The sequence below is a fragment of the Malaclemys terrapin genome, chromosome 25 (assembly GCF_027887155.1).
Source record: "Malaclemys terrapin pileata isolate rMalTer1 chromosome 25, rMalTer1.hap1, whole genome shotgun sequence".
Taxonomy (NCBI): domain Eukaryota; kingdom Metazoa; phylum Chordata; order Testudines; family Emydidae; genus Malaclemys; species Malaclemys terrapin.
This window is the reverse complement of record NC_071529.1, coordinates 11165417-11184605: the sequence shown is the minus strand read 5'-3', so window position 1 is coordinate 11184605 and position 19189 is coordinate 11165417. Positions and strand designations below refer to the sequence as shown.

Sequence of the window (19189 nt, the reverse complement as noted above, 5' to 3'; positions counted from 1 at the left end):
GCCATCAAAAGGCCTGCAGTGACTGAACAAAAAAAGAGTCAATGAACTTCTAAAACAGAATGGATGATTTTCTGCTGGATTCCAAGGAGCGTTCTCCAGGGTCTCCTTTCTGAGGAGGATGACTCACAAGCAGAAATTGCTACCTAATTCTCCCCCCACCCTTGCAATTGTATCTCTCACAAGGTAATGGAAATCAGAGGGAGAATTCCCTGCAGTAGGCAAAGGACTGGCAAAAGTGCCACCAGAGAAAAACTGGTTTGTAAACAGAGGAAACTAGTTACAAGACTTAAAAAAAAAAATTAAAACTCTTGACTAGATACAGTGGTCTGAATGAGACCATTCCCTGCAATGAGCTCTGCACCCATGCAGAACCCCCAATGGGCTCCAGGCAGGCCCGAGGGGCCACCCACACAAAGCAGTGTGGTCTAGCAGATAGTGCACCGGCTTGGGAATCAGGAGACCTGGATTCTATTGACCAGCTTTGCCACCGACCTGCTGTGTGGCCTTGGCTAAGTCTCTTCCCCTCTCTGGGCTGCGGTTTTCCCTCCCATCCTTTGTCTTGTCTGTTTACATTGTAAGCCCTTTGGGATAGGCCCTTTCTCTGGGATGTGAATGTGGAGCACCCTAATCTCAGCTGGAGCCTCTGGACACAGCTAATAAAAAAAAAAAAAAAATGGAGCTCATTTGCAGGACCAGTGCTTCATTAGTAAAAGCAGAATCCTGCTGGGTGTAGCAGGGATCTTCACAATACTTTTCATGCTCTTTTTTTCTTTTTAACCCCTGAGCTGTTGTCCATTTGCATTTTATTCCCCAAAATCCCAAGAGCAGCTCCGATGTACTAAAGAACAAAGTCAGCGGACAAACGTCATTTGTCAAAATCAAAGCCATTTTTAAAGTTAAAAAAAGGCAGACGAAGCTTTTTCAGAACTAAAAAAAAAAGAGAGAGAGAGCTGGGTTTTTGTGGTGTTTCAAAAACACTAAAAACAACCAGTTGTGTATTCAAACAAGGAAATAATTTAGAATAAAGAGAAACAACTTGTAAATAGGTTGGGCCAAATTTCTCTGCTAATGTAAACGGGTGAAACTCAGTTCAAGTCAAGAGAGCTGGGATCACTTAGATCAGCAGAGAAGATGCCCAACGTGCAGAATTTATGTCTAGGACGTTTTGCCATTACACACACACACACACATTCTATAAAGACATTTATATTCAGCATAATGTCAAAACCAGACCAGACGTGATAGGAGAGGCGCGGTAGTCCGGCGGATAAAGACACGGGACTAGGAGTCAGGGTGAAATCTATTTCCCCAGTTCCATCACTGACTCGCTGTTTGACTTTGATTCACTTCCATCCCTGGCCTCAGTTTCCCCACCTGGATACTCCTGCTTCCCCCACCATTTTAAAGCCCTGAGAGAAGGAAGGATGAAAAGCAAGATAAATACTAAATATTAATGAGACATAAATGCATACCTCAAAGTTCTGGCATCTATTTAATTTACACTGAACTTAAAATTAAATTGCTGGACTATGAAGTGAACTATCAGTCTGAAAAGAAAACAGGTAAAAAAAACCGTGAAGTGGTAGGAGTAGAATACATTACATGGAAAGTGTCTCCTCAGAAATACTTATCATTATAATAGTACTTAGCACTTCTATAGTGCTTCACAGCCTCCAAGCGCTGTACAAACATTAGCTTCTTAATCACTCATTAGGGATGATCCTATACAACACTGTCGTGGCTCATTGCATAAAGTCATCCCCAACTTGCAGAATTGCTTCTCCTATCACGCTCCGTGTTCTGGAGAATAGAGAAGTTTAAAGGTTCCACAGCTTATTGGAAAGTTTGGTACAAGTGGGACTAGACAGCTCAGAGCCAACAGCCAGAGGCACACTTCCCACCCCCTTCTCCACATTTTAGACTGGGAAGCAGCAGGACGCCAACACCATCACTAAGCAGGAAGAACCTCCTGCCTTGATAGCTTCCAGTTAGCAAGTCTGGAAATGCAAGAAGAAGGGAGGAGGTGGTCTTTAGTCATCTACACGGGGTTTGTGTCCCTGGGAACACATCCTCCGATTGTTGCAAGAGGGGGTTAGAAGGTGCGCGGTGGCTACTAGGTCATGGAACGGTAGCAGTGCCCAAGAGATGAAGGTGGTCCTGGAATCAGCCACGTCCAGAGCCTCCAGGGGTATGTCTACACGACAGGTGAAGGCGTGACCAATCCTGGTAGATGTGCCCATACTAGCTTTAATCTAGCTAGCATGGGCACCAATAGTAATGCAGATGTGGTGGCACAGGCTACCAATCCTGGTAGATGTGCCCATACTAGCTTTAATCTAGCTAGCATGGGTACCAATAGTAATGCAGATGTGGTGGCACAGGCTAGCAACCAAAGGACGTACCCCAGCTCCCCTGCAGGAGTGTACTTTGGTTGGTATCCCGTGCCGAAGCCCATGCTGCCACGTCTACACTACCCTTGTTGCCCACGTGAGCCAGATTACAGCTAGCAGGGGATGCCTACCTGTGCTACAATCACACTGTCATTCGCAATGTAGACAAACCCTGTTTGTTGGGCGAGCTATTCCCACGTATGAACCACCCACCCTCGGTGTTTGACGAGAAGTAGTTTATAGTGATTTTGCATTACAGTTGCATCTAGGGCCCATGGCAGCGAACCTCCCCACCCAGGTCAAGAGGCTTGGACTAGTGGGGTTTGCTGTCGACTGGGCTGGAGCTCGGTCTCTGAAGCCCACTCCCCTCTAGGCTTCAGAGCTCTTGCTGCAGCTGCAAAGAGCTGTCTACACAGTTACTTGTACATCATTTTTTCAACCTGGATGGGGAGGTTAGCCACTGCAGGCAGTATAGACGTGACTCTAGCGGCCTCAATTGAGATCAGGGCCCCATCATGTTCATTGGGTTTGTACAGTGACTAGAGTTACTGCCCTGAAGAATTTATGGTCTAAATAGCCAAGACAGACCCAATGTAAGAGGGGAAACAGGGGCACGGAAAGGTAAAGGGTCACATTTTCAAAAGTGCCTAAATCCCATTTTCAATCGTGACTTCGGCTCTCGAGTCTCACTCAAAGCCGATGGGACTTTGGAAGATTTCACCTGAAGCCACTTGCCCACAGTCACACAGCAAATCAGTGTCCAAAGTGGGACTAGAACCCAGTGTCCCAGGTCATAGTCCAGCACCTTACGCAGCAGAGTACGTTGCTTCCCGAATCCAGCCACCAATCCGCAGCATCGCGCTCGCCAGACAGAAGCAATCTGAGGTGTTGCAATACCACCCCCTTTAGAGATCCATAGAGACTCTTGACCACGCCTTGAAGATGCCAGCTCTAAACATCTTCATTATGGTGGTGTAACACGTAGCCATAGTCTTTAAGCAGCCCTGTTACCCACCTGGGAAGCGGAATAATTGCAACTATCCTTCTATATCAAAAGAGGTTACCAAGGGATCTCCTTTGTATCTATTCCTGGTAAAGATCTGGCAGGAGTCCCTCTTGACTGGCTCCAACTAGGTACATCAAGAATGTCCCCAGGAGTCAGTGGAATTTCAAAACAGGATGTGGCACCACTAACATCATCTTTATTCTCCTCCAAATCCCGGAAAAGGCATGTGGGACCATGCCAACCTCTATGCAAAGTTACTGATCTAAAACAAGGGCCTTTGACAGTATTAACAAAGGCGCATTGTGTCAACTCCTCAAGAAATACAGCTGCCCAGACAGGTGGGTGAGTCATCCATTTGTGCCACCTGGATAAGTCTGGAAGGATCAATTGCAGCAGAGTGCTTCCTGACCCCTCTCAGATCAGGCCACGGATCAAGTGCCGTGGGGGTCCGCTCACCTATTTGCTGAGGTCACCAACAATTCACAGGCAAGGGTCTACATCCAATCGTTCATGTCGGAGGGCGAAACTAAAAAAAAACGCTCAACTTCTTACCCCAAAAATATAAAACTGCCCATGCCCCATGCTATGGAGGAAGTCCAAGAACAGGTAACTCGTTCTAATGTAGCAGCAGTTAGTTTGGTCTCAATGCCAGCATCACGTGGGCATCCCTGCACTAAGTCTGAAATGTTCAAGCGTCTGAAAGTTCCAGAGGTGGCAAATGTTTACATATCTCGGGAGAGTTATTTCAAATCTTGCCCTTTACGGCTGCCCAAAATCACCACTCAAAGTTAGCAAAGCAACCCTCTCCTCCCCCTGTTTGTGAACGCTTAATAAACATGCATGGAGAAACAATAGATTTCATAAAGAGATCGCTCTTGTCATCATGAGGCTATGCCCAGGTCTTCACACCCTTCGATGCCCATTTAGTCTGGTACCCATTATCTATGTCGTATTCCCCTTCATCCATGCTGTATATAGATGTGTTTTATATCTAAAGAGAGTTTCTTAACACACATGATACGAACAGAACCTAAACTCCCTGTCTTTTACTCATGACGGTGATCCTCTACAATTATTTGTGAGCTACTGAACCAACCCAGTCTCCAGTCAATGTAATGAACCCATTCATGTTATGACCCATGCCAGTAGAAGTTGCAGATACGCAGAGCATCCCACATTGCACAACGAGGCTAATGCCACATACCACAGATGTTATCCGTGCTTATGAGCTCATCCCAAGTAAAAGAGGATCGATTATCTTATGATGTGCAGGAAGGTGGAGGAGCAGGGAATGAAAGATCAGGAGGTGTGTGGGCAGATGGGAATGAAGCCCTGGAAAATTAAGCAGGAAGGAGAAACCTAAGAGGGGGAGAAAAATATTAGCAAGTTTAAGGAAGGGGAGGAAATGAGAGATCCGGAAAGAAGCCGATTTGGAGCATCAGGGGACCAAAAAAATCAATCAGCCTTCAATGCGGTTACACCAGGGATGACTATGGCCCCAGACAGGAAAGTTAGAATAACGTGAGCTATACCACAGAGCTTTGATTTCAGTGGCACATCACGTGTTTCTCACGGCTAAGCCGCCCACTTGCAAGCGGAGACAAGTGTCCCTGAAACTTTTCTACAGCGGATGCTCCTGTGCAAAGAGCAATGCTCTACTCCGGCTTCTGGATGGCCTCAAATGAATGCGTGCCCAGCCTTTGCATTACAGGTCGTCCCCAAAAGATCAGCCTGAAGCATCTCTGCCTTTCCCTGAAGACGGGGCCTGAGATTTTCAAACATGACTCGCGAGTGCAGATGCCCAAACTGAGCCATGCAAGGGGGCCTGATTTTCAGAAGGCAGGTGCTCAAGCACTTTCGGACGCTCGGGGCCCTTTAAGATGTCTCAAATTGGGAAACAACAACAACAACAAAAGGATGAGGCCCCCCCAAATCACTCCAACTTTTGAAATCCATAGGCCACTGGGGCAAGTTCTGCTCTGCTAAACCACTTGTGCTCCAGATTACAACAGAAACAGTTTGGTTTTTAATCATGCAACTGGTGTGTTGATTTGTCCCTTTCATTTTGGAAAGGTACCAAATGTATTCAGTAGAACTTACACAGGTTGATAAAGCAGCTAGCCCTCAACAGAGAGAGGATACCCATCAACGATGGCAGCATGTAAAGTTAGAGAGGGAAGAGGGTGGAAAATTAGACCAGATTCAGGCTATCCCTCCAAACACGACACAGCAAAGGATTGCGGGAAGTGGAGACGCTCTTACCGTCATCCTGGTAATCCGATGCGAGCGACGCATCTGACACAGTGGAAGGGACGAAACTCCAGCTCTGGTTGTCATCAAAGCTGTCCTGTCCGAAGTAAGCGTCAGCCTGATCCCCTCCTGGAAAGGGAAGAGAAGAGGTGAACTGATTTTAGTGGAAAGCAACACACCACCCTAGCCCCACCCCAACTCCTATGGCCTACGGTGGAAATTATTCCCTGCTGCTCCCAACTATCTTCTGGCCACTGTCAAATTCCAAAGCACTTCAGAAGACGCCAGATCAGACTGTGGGAACAGAGGTATATCCTCGATTTGAGGCATGCTGACATTTATGGGCACTGTGTGTGGGTGCATGCACCCCAAGGGCAGAGTATGCCCCCAAAGGCATATGGCCCTGGTACCTGCAGAAGCAGTAAGCCAGGAAGGTCTGTCTTGTAGCTAAAGACTGGGAGTCAAAATACCCAAGTTCTAGCCCCAGCTCTGCTATGGCCTCATTACACCACATTTGGGAAAGTAAAATTTTCCCCTTCAGGGCTTCAATTTCCCCATTTTACAGGGATGTTTAGACCTTTAATGCTTATATAGAAGACTTTGAATCTCAAAGGAGAGGTGCTAGAAAAACTTAACACATTATAGACCAACTACACACACTGGCAGAATACCATATGCAAATGAACTGAAGCAAAATACTTTTGTGTTGGTGCAACAGAGTGCTTGTATATTTGATTCTGTCAGAGTGGATTGTCCATGAGGGGCTTTGTTATTGCTGATGATTTTACATGGAAGGCTCTCAGATACCACGGTGATGAGTGGCAGTATAAAATTGTAAGATAGATGGTGCTGTAACAGGCCTCTTTGTAGAAGGAAGATGCTGATAACCGCAGACAGAAGCTGAAGACTCCCGGAAACACACACACACACACACAGTGTAAAAACACAGGACAAAAAGTCAGCTGCACAATTCATTCAACACACGCCAAACAATGAGAAGGGGGTTTTCAACTGATTTTAATATGAGCTCAAACACTACGTTGCTAAAAACAACACCGTGTACATTTCTCTCAGCAAACTATGGAGAGATTTGTGCCCGGTGATTTGAAACCAAAGCAGTGAAACCGCATTGACGGGTTTGGGAAGGAGAGGTGTGCACGAAGCAGCAGCTGAAGAAAAAAAAATAAAATCACACTCTGCATTTATATGGCAGTTTGTATTCCACTAATCCTCAAACACCCACAGGTCTCACCCCACATTTTCATAGATGGGGAAACTGAGGCACGGAGAAATTAAGGTCCGAATTTTCCAACGCGCTCAGCACCCACATTCAGGATCAGGTTTTCAAGGGTGCCCAGGTCCCTTTCAAACACCAAAATCAGGGGCCAATTCCCCTCCTCCTCCCCTCAAGAGAGAATTTAGCCTATTGGTTCTGCGCTCTTTTGAAAATCTGACTCAGGAGTGTCACACTGGGTGCTGGGCACTTTGGAACACTTGGTTGCCATTGTGGGCACTTGAAAAACTGCACTCTTAAAACTTTGACCCCACATCAGCATCACAGCTGGGATTAGAACTCAGAAGTTCCTGGCTCCCAGACCTTTGCTCAAGCCACTAGAGATTCAGCCAAGAGCCCCACGAAGGATTAGAAAATATGCCTTACACAGTGTTAGACTTGAGGAGCTCAATCTATTTAGCTTAGCACAGAGAATGTTAAGGGGTGACTTGATCGCAGTCCATAAGTATCCACAAATATTTGATAATGGGCTTTTCAAATCAAGCAAACAAAGGCGTAAGGAGATGTAGTGGCTGGAAGTTGAAGCTAGATAAATTCAGACTGGAAATAAACTGTACATTTTTAACAGTGCAGTACATTAACCACTGGAACATTTTACCAAGGGTCGCGGTGCAGTCTTCATCACTGGCAACTTTTAAATCAAGACGGGATGTTTTTCTAAGAGATATGATCTAGTTCAAACTGGCATTTAATTCAGGGTCTGCATTATACAGGAGGTCAGACTAGACAATCACAGGGGTCCTTTCTGGCCTTAAAAATCTAGGCAAGCCCATCTCTTTTTCTGTTTGCTATTAAGAGCTATAAAGTAGTATACAGTTGCTACATCTTTGGCCAGTCCTACTTCCTGACATACCTTCTGTCAGTCCTACATCCGCGTGTTTCCAATACTCAAATAGTGGCGAGCGAATTCAATAGAGGGACCAAAAAAAAAAAAAACCAACCACCCCACAGCTGCACAAGGATGCGGTCCTGCTTTTAGGATTTGCATTGTTTATTGGCTTTGAGAGAGTAATACCCTACCAAGGAGAAACTGCATGACAGAGGTAGCAGAACACAAACTGGTAAACTGTTTACCTTTCCCATATACCAAATACTGGCCAGACACTACACAGAGGTGGTGTGGTCTATCGGCTAGAGGCAGGAGATCGGATTCTATTTCAAACATGCCACCGATTCTTTGAGTGACCTTGGGCAAGTCACTTTAGCATTCAGCTCCCCCGCGCTTTCCCGTTTTAGGACAGTGCTTCGGAACCCTGGGATAAGAAGGCACTACCGATATTCAAGAGAACGGGTTAAAAATTGCTACCGAGCGGCAACGTCACGTCGTTCTAGGCAGAGCACAACCGCTGAGAGTTTATTCTAACGAGAAATCTTCCTAAACACTGCGCTGCAGTGGGACAAAGCCGATGACTCACGTCGCTGCAGAGACATGGTGAATATGCCACTATGGTTAAGCCCACGGATCTGTTAAAAGAATGCTTCCTTTCAACCAAGCCAAAATACTCTTTTAAAAAAAAAAAGGCTTTTGAAACAATTACCAAGGTAACAGGTGCTCTCCTATAATGAGATACAGGTGCAGCATCATTGTGATAACGAGCAAACTGTTTATGGTTTGCAAATACCGAGAGGCAGCGTAGCCGTGTGAGCTAGGCTCATTGGAAATGAGCATACTATGCATCACTGCATCAGTGCAGTAAGCCATTTGCAAAAACAAGGGCTTCATCCAGAGGCTTACTCACAGGGATAGTCCCATGTAAATGATGGGGTCTACCAGCACAAGGAAGGACTGCATGCGTGAGCAAGGACTGCAAGATCAGGCTCTGGGGCTGCCACAGGAAGACCTGTTTTTTGCATAACGTTTAACAGACGTATGTTGTGTCATGAGATATCATCTAGAGGTGGTGTTGCTAGACACACATCATTCCTTGTTACGTTCACAAACGGGAATACACACCGGATTTTCACATGCCTGGGCAAACCGGGCCAAACCGCACAATTACAAATATGTATGGGCTTAGACAGAGATACAGATGGACAGTGCCTACCATAATGGGGTCCTGATGGCTAGCTTGTTACCGTAATGCCCGCCAACAAAGACGCAAAGCCTGGCTTGCCTTTCATTTTAATGGCTCCTAGTTTGTTTTTGAGAATATTTTCACATCTTGTGTTGAGATTCAAAGGACAAAACATACATCAGTGCCTTGGGGGGGGGGGGTGAGGGCGGTTAAGCCACTTCCTCTTTCTGTTTGGATTTGCATTAGGAGAGTAAAGTTCTTGCACTTTAATTCACTTCTCTGTCGAGTTTATGGAGCAGCAACAGTTAGTTGAGTCCAAGCAGGAAAAAAAAAAAAACCCAAAAAACTTGAACAACTTGTCAGGGGCCAAGCTATTGTTCCTGAACGAAGAAAAAACTCATTAGCCTTTAATGAAGAAACAGGGAATAAAAACCAAATAGCACAGAAATCCCAGCAAATAATTGTCATGCACCTGACACAGAGCAGCTCTATCTTTCTACCCAAACCCTCAGTAAAATTCCCCCACTTATCACTCTTTGGAGCATAAGCAAAAGTAAGTCGGACTCGGAGGGAAAGAACAATAGGGACCCCGTGGGCTGTCGTTTCCCGCAGCAGGTCCCATGGCGCAGCATTTGGCTGCGCTGAGTACACTAAATACTGTACCTTGCCTCCGATTCTTATTGGGGGTGGGGCGGGGAGAGAAAAGGAACAAATTGCACCAGCGATTAGCTGGCTTACATTTTACACAGCGGCTGTGTCTTCTGCGGCAACGCAAAGAGCGGCCCAAAGGTGTGATGGAGGATTAATGGAGAGATGGTTCTTTGTGCATATTGATTCTAAGCAGAGCGCGGTGGGGAAAGATCCTGTCTCCGGCAACTTGTAGCATCACCGGCGGGAGAGCGAACGGTGCCGGCAAGCTCTGATTGTGGAGGCCCCAGATAGAAGCGTGTGTCAGTTCGGGTTGCTGTCAATTACGTCGGGTCCCCGCTGGACAGCAGGCAGCCCTCACCTAGGCCTGGCATTTACCGCGCTGCAGTATCTGGCAGACCCTCTGGGCTCAGTGTGAATGAAGGTCGATAGGTTTTTAACTGGTCGTATTAGGACAGGCCCTGAAAGAGACATGCATGATCGCATGCCCTGGGGCACGGTGCAGGGACCGAAAGTACTGAGTGAACATGGGCAAAGTAAAAACAACAGTGAGCAGGGAACATGGAGGGGGCCCCGCACAGTGTTAATAAAATGCTGCCTGGGAGCAGGACCGAGGCCTACAGGAAGTGTCTAGCACCCCACTGCAAACTGTGTGCTCTAGTGGACGAGGGGGCCCTGGACTGGAAGCCAGAAGACCTATGCTCTCATCCCAGCTTTGGTCCATCTTGCTGAGCAACGCTGGGGAAGAGCTTCTGTGCCTCAGTTTCCCTATCTGTAAAACGTGGGTGCTGCTTTGAGAGCGACGGACTAAAAGCACCGAGTGTTGCTGTTCGGACAAGGCCTTGCTGGAGTGGGCCCAGGTGAAGAGAAATTAAAAAAAAAACAGAGCAGAACTGGGGAGAGAAGTTTTTAAAGCTACACTAGTTTGAGGTATAAAAAGCCAAGCTGATGCCTTTTGGCACGTGTGGGAAGAGGAACAGGCTGATTTATCTTCTAAAGGCGTGAGAGGGTTTCACAGTGAAAAACGCATTCACATGTACAGCAGATTGGTATGGGAGTACCGATTAAAGCTGGTTTCCCCTTCAATGAAGGTCTTTATCCATGTACCTGGAGTTTCAATTAGTGTCTTTTTAGGAGAGAAGAAAATCAACCAAATTCTGTTTATGCTTTTATGATGGACTAGCACACGCCAGAGGAAGTAAAAATCCCTGACTCCAGTTAATATTCAAGTGCTTGTAGGAAACAAAATTCCTGCTTTAAAACTAACGAGTCCTCCGGATCACACTACAAATAAAGGTCTCTGATCCAAATCCCATCTGCCTTCATGCTCGACAGTGTTAATATCTCCAGATTTTCAGGGACTAATTTAGCCGTAATGCACTTCCCAAAGCAAAGCTGTGGAAATATCAATACGCTGGCTTAATATCCCCTATTACAATCACTCCCCTAAATTATGGAGTATCACGTGGAAATCCAGCAGCACAGATGTACCCACACATGTAAATGTTATTCACACGTAAATATATTATGGCTTCACAGTTGCAATGCTGATGCTTAGGCTCGGTCGACATTGTCAGTATAAATGATAGACCTTTTGGAACACATTTATGTACTAGAAAATGTATGGCGTTTCCTACTCAACGTCTTAGAGGCTTCGTCAGCTCCTAAATGCCCATTTGGATTTGCGTGGTTAGCTCTTCTGATTAATGTGTGAGTAGCGGAGGTCTGGTGTGGATTTTTTTTTTTATTGCTGAGATACACAATGCTGTTTTACACCTCTATTCACAGGCATTTCTGATGTGCTCCTCCCCACAGTGTCTAGGTGCGCGACATAAAAATGGAAGGTTACGTTACATCTACCTGCAAATCTGGCCCTTACCGCTTCTTTGTCTATTGTAGATTACTCTAAGTCCCTGATAAATATTCCTCTTTTCTCCGGCCCGACCAATGACAGAGCTATTTAAGGATTTAATTAAATTCTAATAATTAGGACTTCTGATCTCAATCTCAAAACGGTTCATCTAGCTTTATAAATATTCTCATTTCCCACATAGTGGAGAAGATGAGGCAGATAGTTAACTAACTTACTCGGGGCAACACAGTTGAGCCAGTGGTGGACGAGAATCCATACGTCTCATCCTACCAACTGGACAGTAGCGCCTCACTGTATTAGAGTCAGGTGCAACTCAAGACATCCCTCACACAGGATTTGGTGGGCCAGAAGCCTATACAATCCAAGACTAATTCTGTTCATTCGGTACCCAGTTTGCTAATCACATGCAAATTAATGGACTACTAAAATGCCACTTACGTTTAAAACATCCAGAAAGTGGAAAAAAACCACTAACTTCAGACTTACTATTTTCCAGAATGTTCATTGCTACGATGCCTGGGAATTCTGTAACTGGAGGGCAGCCCTGCTGAATATTCATTAGGCAAGAGGTAACTCTTCCATGACTGATTTGCAGACTGTTAAGTGCTAGCCAATTAAAAAAAAAAGTTCTCTCTTCTAGAATAGGTTCTTCCGTGCTGCAATGGTCATGTATGGCCAGTAGGGTGAGCTGCAGCGTGCAGCATCATCTTAGGTAGCAAAAAAAGGAAACAATAATGGGGGCGGGGGGAAAGACAGTGGACAAGACTTTAACCCCTTCGGAGCCCGATTATGAATGCCAGGAAGTTTGTCGCTTTCTTTTAAAATCAGACAATGCAACAGTGATTGGGCACCCTTCATAAAGCAAACTGTAGCTCTCCAAGTAGGAAATCCCAGCCCTGCATAAGGGACACAAAAACCACTTCTGTTATCCGCCAACACCTCCAAAATCAGAAGGTCTGGATATTTACTGGATCAAAAGCTATTCTAGTGTTGCAAACTGAAACAGTGGAACATAGACAAAACAAAAATTCGATGACAAGGCTCAGAACAGGCGGGGGTTAAAATTCTGTCTGTCACATGGCCAAGACACACGCTTGATGACTAAATAAAACCCAACGCTAAAACCTGGAAGTTATTGATTTGTCGGGTCTTCTCTTTCCGGTTTCCCACATGATCTCTCTCACGGCTTGTCTACACTTAAAATGCTACAGTGGCACAGCTAAACCACGCCGCTAAAGCACTGCAGTGTAGACAGTACTTACACCCATAGGAGGGGTTCTCCCATCAGCGTAGGTAATCCCCCTTGGTTTAACAACACCGCTCAGGGGTGTGGATTTTTCACACATGCCTGAGTGACATAGCTGGGCGGGCTTAACTTTTTAGTGTAGGCCAGGCTTCGTCCTCTACTGCCCCTGCAAATAGCATTAGAAGTTTAATCTTGCTGCAGGGATCTAGGGTGACCAGACAGCAAGTGTGAAAAATCGGGATGGGGTTGGGGGGGTAATAGGTGCCTATATAAGACAAAGCCCCAAATATCAGGACTGTCCCTTAACGGATGCTCAAATCAACCTTCCCACATTTCTTTGTTTGGGTATTTTTTTGTTTTTATACAAAAAAAATACAGACAAGAAATTTGTAACGGCAGCCTTTGTTTGCCAAGCTAATTAACTAAACATCCAGGGCAACTCTGTAACTGGACAAGGTTTGTTCCAACCAAATTCATGTCCTGATATGTTCCTGCCTGTCCATTCTCAAACACGGGGTGAAGCAAGAGGAGATAGGGCCCAGATTACCAAAAGTCTCAGGGCATCATAATAATAATAATAATAATAAAAACCACACCTCAATATCTGTACATCATCCTTCCACAAGCACAGATTCCTCCAATTCCATTCCTCCGCTGAATTCTTCGCTCGGTTTCCCCTCTCTTCTTCTTTCCCCAAATCTGCCTTCCTCCTAAGCTTCCCCATTCCCCAGTTTCTTCCCCATAGCTCTTTTATTGTGCAACCTTTCACCCTCCCTAAAGCCAGTGTATACTCTGCCTTTCAAGTGGGTAGCAGTTCCATAGAACAGGGGACGCATGGCTCACATCAGCCCTGCTAAGAGAGCATGTAACCTAGCAAAGCAGAAGATTCCCATGGGATATAAACAAGTAAAACCAAGGGATTTTATTCTGCAGTTTATGACATGTTAAACACACACATGAAGGGCAAAAGAGTTCCAGGCAAACTAAAGGGCTCAAACTGTCTTCTAACAGTTTCATATTTCTATCCACTAATAAATTATGCCCCACAACACTTTTAAAAGGCATTATTCTCATTTTACAGAAGGGAAACTGAGGCACAGGGGGTGGGGAATGACTTGCTCAAGGTCAGATGGAGCAGGAACGTCTACATGGCGATAAAAAAAAAAAAAAAAACACCCGGCACCAAGTCTTGGAGCCTGGGTCAGCTGGCTTGGGTTGCAGGGCTATCAAATAGCAGTGTAGATGTTTGGGCTCACGCTGCAGCCCAGAGACCCCGCGAGGGGGCAAGGGTCCCAGAGCCAAGGCTTGAGCCCAAGCCCGAACATCTACCTTGCAACTTCATAGGCCTGCAGCCCAGGTCAGCTGATCCCGGGCCAGCCACGGGTCTTCTGTTGCAGCGTAGCGGTATTCTGAGTCAGCGGTAGAGCCGGGAACAGAACTCAAATCTCCTGACCCAGTACAAAGACCATGTTCCCTTCCCTTGAACCAAACTGCATTTTTCAGGTTCAGCTCATGAGACCTTTCTTACTTCCATTTTTCCTTCCCTCTCCAGCTCACTGACTCCCCACCTCCTTCCTATGCTCTGGTTGGCATTCAGCACTCCCCACACTTTCACAGAAGAGCCCAGTCAAACCAGTACTAGCCCCTGCACGGCTATCCAGAATGCTCGCATACTTGAGGATTTGGATGCCCCCAGTTGGAAAGGGTAGGCGGCCAGTAATGCCGACAGCGCATGAAAAGGACCTCTCTGGAGAGACACACTTCTGAGAGCTAGCACAAAACTAGAGACACTGGATTATTAGCAGGTAAATATGCCCAGTGGTCTGTGATGGGATGTTAGATGGGGTGGGATCTGAGTTACTACAGAGAATTCTTTCCTGGGTGTCTGGCTGGTGAGTCTCGCCCACATGCTCAGGGTTTAACTGATCGCCATATTTGGGGTCGGGAAGGAATTTTCCTCCAGGGAAGATTGGTTTTTCGCCTTCCTCTGCAGCGTGGGGTGCGGGTCATTTGCTGGAGGATTCTCTGCACCTTGAGGTCTTTAAACCACGATTTGAGGACTTCAATAACTCAGGCATAGGTTAGAGGTTTGTTACAGGAGTGGGTGGGTGAAATTCTGTGGCCTGCGTTGTGCAGGAGGTCAGATTAGACGATCATAATGGTCCCTTCTGACCTTAAAGTCTAGGAGTCTATGAGACCCGTCAACAGGTCCCATACGGCTTCCCACACCTCATCAACAAGCAGCCCATCTATGGACGCTGGCTTGGTTTGTCTTTTGGAAGAGGGTTTTATGGGGGAAGAGGGTGTAAAAAGGATTTTGGGAGGGGATTCCAGGTTTACTGTCACGATTTCCCTTCTTCTGCGTCATCTTCAGTAACAACGGTTCTGCGGGCCAAATTATGCCTTGAGTTACATCCACGCAATGCCACCATTGTCAGTGTTTTGCCCTTAGCGGACCCCTTCTTAGCTTAAAAAGGTTTGCTCGGGCATTAGCTGGCTCTCCAATCGGAACTTAGTAAACAATTCTGATGATAACGCACAAGGAAGAGAATCCAGTTTGCTCTGCAAGGCTTCCAGGAATCAAAACCAACCTCTCCCTTAATAAAAGTGGTAAGTATGACTGACGGCACAACGGGATCGGCTTTGTTATGTAAGATGTCATACTAGCACCTAGGGCGAGATCATCTGTAGACACTATCGTAATACAAAATATTCCATCGTCACTTTTCAGAGTAGAACCAAACTTAGACTTCAACAGGATGGGCTAGAAAGAGAAAGCGACAGGGGTCGTGGGAGAGACCAAACAAAAACATCTCCCCCTGGAAGCAGAGCACACATGCCCAGTCCCTTTGAGAATTTCAAGTTGGCTTGAGCTAGAAATGGGCCAGACCCAAAACTCTAGATCTGAGCACCCGGAAGCTTTGGAAAAAGTTGGGACTTTCTTGGCCCATTCCTAAATGGACTACAAGGGTTATGGGAATAAAGGGCCCTGCTTTTTCTACTAGTAATTCCACCGGGGGGTGGAGACGACGACACGGGATTCGAAGTTACACAATTCCTCCGTCTTCTGGAGGCAGAGCTCTGAAATCTGTTAGGAACTAACTCAGAGCCTTGTTGTTCCTTTCAAAATCCTAGGCACTCTCACTCCATCCGCTTTTACATAGTATGTAAAGGCTCAGGTGATGTTCTGTGTGAACAGTATATCAGTTCTTCACACCCAGCGGGGCAATTTCTTCAGTGCTCTTCCATTGAACAAGAGCACAGTATAGTGCTTGGGCCACGTATTCCTCTATAAAAAGCGACAAAGAGTCCTGTGGCACTGTAGTGAGACTGTGTGGCTCCCCTCCTGCCCAGAAGAGGGAGCCCTCGTGCAGGCACCAGAGTGGGTGGAGCCACCGCCGCCTGTCCCCGCCCCCCAGAAGTCAAGGGGCGGGACAGGAAGTATAAAGGCCGGCCGCCAGAGCTCAGTCAGCGGCCAGCCACCACAGGGAGCAGACATGCGGCCGGGAGCTCCTGGCCAGGAGACCGCCGAGGCCCGAGCCCTAACTGGCCAGAGCTACCCCGGGCCCGCTACGAGGAGCCGGAGCCCGTCCGCTCCCGTCGCTGGGAGGAACCCTGGGAACCGCCCCACACTAACCCTGAAGGCGAGACTGCACCCGAACCCCTCCGCCCCTGCTGTTACCCGGAGGAGCCGCCTGAGTGCAACTGGCCCGATTTCCCGGCGGAGCTACCGGACCTGCCACCAAGCCCTGGCTGAGAGGAGCCCATGCAGCTGGACTGGCCCGAGCCCGGTGCAACGAACGAGGTAGGCTCTGAGGGGGGACATGGAAGTAGCCTGGGGGTAGCCGACCCCGGTCCGGCTGCAAACGAGTGTGAGCCAATGTCAGTGTGTTGCGGTCTGGATACCCCACTGACCAGCAGCGGCAGCAACCGCTGCTAGGGCCTCGGGCCGGAACGCAGTGGAGTGGGTGGGCCTGCGTTCCCTCCTGCCACTCCCCGCTCACGGGTGGCAGGCTTCCCCCTCACCCGACGCTCAGCTGTAGTAGCCTAGGCGTACCTTGAACTGTTTGCTCGCTCAGCCCCTGCAACCAAGGGCCTGGGCTAGAACTGTGTGTGCCCCGCCCTGATCCCGGGCCTGGGCTCCCTAACTGTTTGTCTGCTCAGCCCCTGCACCAGAGGGCCTGAGTCCTGAGTTGACTGTTGCCTGCTCAGCCCCTGTCTGAGGGCCCGAGCCCTGAGCTAGCTGTCGGTTTTGCTCCGCCCCTGCACCGGAGGGCCGGAGCTGCTGAAATAACTGACTATTTACCCCAACAGTAGTGAGTCGGTGTGGCTCCCCTCCTGCCCGGAAGGGTCGAGCCCCGGCAAGGACCTATTACAGGCACCTTATAGACTAACAGATGTATTGGGGCATAAGCTTTCGTGGGTGAATACCCACTTCGTCAGACACATGTTATCTCTGGGACGTTATCTCTAGACTGATTCTTGCCTGCATATTTATACCTGTCTCTGGAAATTTCCACCGCATGCGTCTGACGAAGTGGGTATTCACCCACGAAAGCTTACGCTCCAATACGTCTGACTATAAGGTGCCACAGGACTCTGTCGCTTTTTACAGATCCAGACTAACACGGCTACCCCCTGATACTTATTAATAGGCAGCAGGTTTAAAACAAATACAAGGAAGTTCTTCTTCACGCAGCACACAGTCAACTTGTGGAACTCCTTGCCTGAGGAGGTTGTGAAGGCTAGGACTATAACAGCGTTTAAAAGAGAACTGGATAAATTCATGGTGGCTAAGTCCATTAATGGCTATTAGCCAGGATGGGTAAGGAATGGTGTCCCTAGCCTCTGTTTGTCAGAGGGTGGAGATGGATGGCAGAAGAGAGATCACTTGCTCATTGCCTGTTAGGTCCACTCCCTCTGGGGCACCTGGCATTGGCCACTGTCGGTAGACAGGATACTGGGCTGGATGGACCTTTGGTCTGACCCAGTACGGCCGTTCTTATATTCTTGTATTCCTCTACGCATACTGCAGTCACCCTTGAGATTTCTTTATAAAGGGAAAGCAACAGTGCCTTCCTCGTACACACACAGGTTCAGAAGATGCACCGAGCGTCCATTTGAAAAGGCTCCTCTGTCCCTCTGAAGCTGCGTGCCAGGCAATTTAGAGCCTCCCCTAACAATTCGAGTGACCAGAGTGAATAGATCCGTGAAAGCCAAAGGGTTTCTTCGTCTTGAACTTACCGAGATTCCCCATACTGCTGTATATTTAGCATTTTTATGGACATTTTTAAGGCTTCCGTGTCCCAGCATATCCCCTGCTCTTTAAGAAGTCATGAATCCTTCCCCATCCCCTACATGGAGAGGATTTAAAAAAAAAAAAAAAGCCCGGCTATACGTAGAAAGAGGAATCACACAGTCATGAGGAGGAAACGACAATTAAACTCAACTGGATGTTGTGATTTGGACTGCAGTAGCGCTAGGAGCGCCAATCATAGACCAGCATCCCATTGTGTCAGGTGCTGTACAAACACAGAACCACAACAAAATAGACAGTCCCTGCCACAGGCACCAACCTTGTCCTTTCCCAGGCGGTGCTCGACCCCCGCTCCACCCCAGGTCCTGCCCCCCACTCCTCCTCTTCCTGCCCCCACCCTGCCCATTCCTGCCCCTGCCCTCGCTCCTCCTCCTGCCTCCCAGCACCTCCTGCACACTGGGGGAGGCGCTGATTGGGGCGGTCCGCCGGGAGGCAGGAAGCACTGGGGCGGGAAGGAGCTGATGGGGGGGCTGCGATTGGGTGCTGAGCTCCCGCCTTTTTCCCCTGTGGGTGCTCCAGTCCCGGAGCACCCACAGAGTCGGCGCCTTTGGTCCCTGTCCCGAACAGCCTACAATCTAGTCCTTTCCACTGCAGTTGGAGTACCAGCCACCAGTGAGTGGTCAATGAAGCACTTCGGACTCATGTGCTCAACTCAGATGCAAAGCTTAGGTGGGATTTGAATCCTGGTTAGGACAAAAGACTAAGGTTGGGATTTTTAAAAACCCTCCTCATTGGCCTCTTTCTGCTCCTACTACAATCGATGGGAGGTGTATCGTTGAGTAGGTCTACGCTAGAATCACGGAGTGCGTTGCAGCTTGTGTAGACAACACGCGAACTAGCTTTAATCAAGAGAGCTCAGGTACTGGCGCAGTGAAGCCATGGCAGCACGGCCTAGCCACCTGAGTGATTACCCAAGTCTCCAGATGGGCTTGTACAGCTCACACTGAAGCCTGCCTTACCATGACTTCACTGCTCTGGTACGCAAGCTAACCTAGCTCACGTACAGCTAAATATACCCTAGGACTTCACCCAATAGCAGAATTAGGCCAATACTGAGTACTTTTGAGAGGCCCACCATCAAGCAACTCTGTCTTGCCATCTTTGGTGATGTTCTTTGAGCCCCAGCTTCTGGAATCAAGTGATTGCAGTA

The 19189-nt window shown here is 47.7% G+C and overlaps 1 protein-coding gene across 2 annotated transcripts in view; it reads right to left on the bottom strand.

Moving 5' to 3' along the window:
• The window catches only part of SKAP1 (src kinase associated phosphoprotein 1), a 235089-nt gene that overhangs the window by 181940 nt on the left and 33960 nt on the right, over positions 1 to 19189 (bottom strand). Inside the window, exons 1-2 of one of the 2 annotated variants that reach the window (XM_054014448.1) lie at positions 11963 to 12017; positions 5659 to 5775 (exon numbers count right to left, since the gene is read on the bottom strand). In XM_054014448.1, the coding sequence (XP_053870423.1) occupies positions 5659 to 5775; positions 11963 to 11981 (136 nt within the window). In that variant the 5' untranslated portion in view covers positions 11982 to 12017. Of the gene's footprint in view, positions 1 to 5658; positions 5776 to 11962; positions 12018 to 19189 lie in introns of those variants that run through there. The other variant, XM_054014447.1, reaches the window with a different exon arrangement.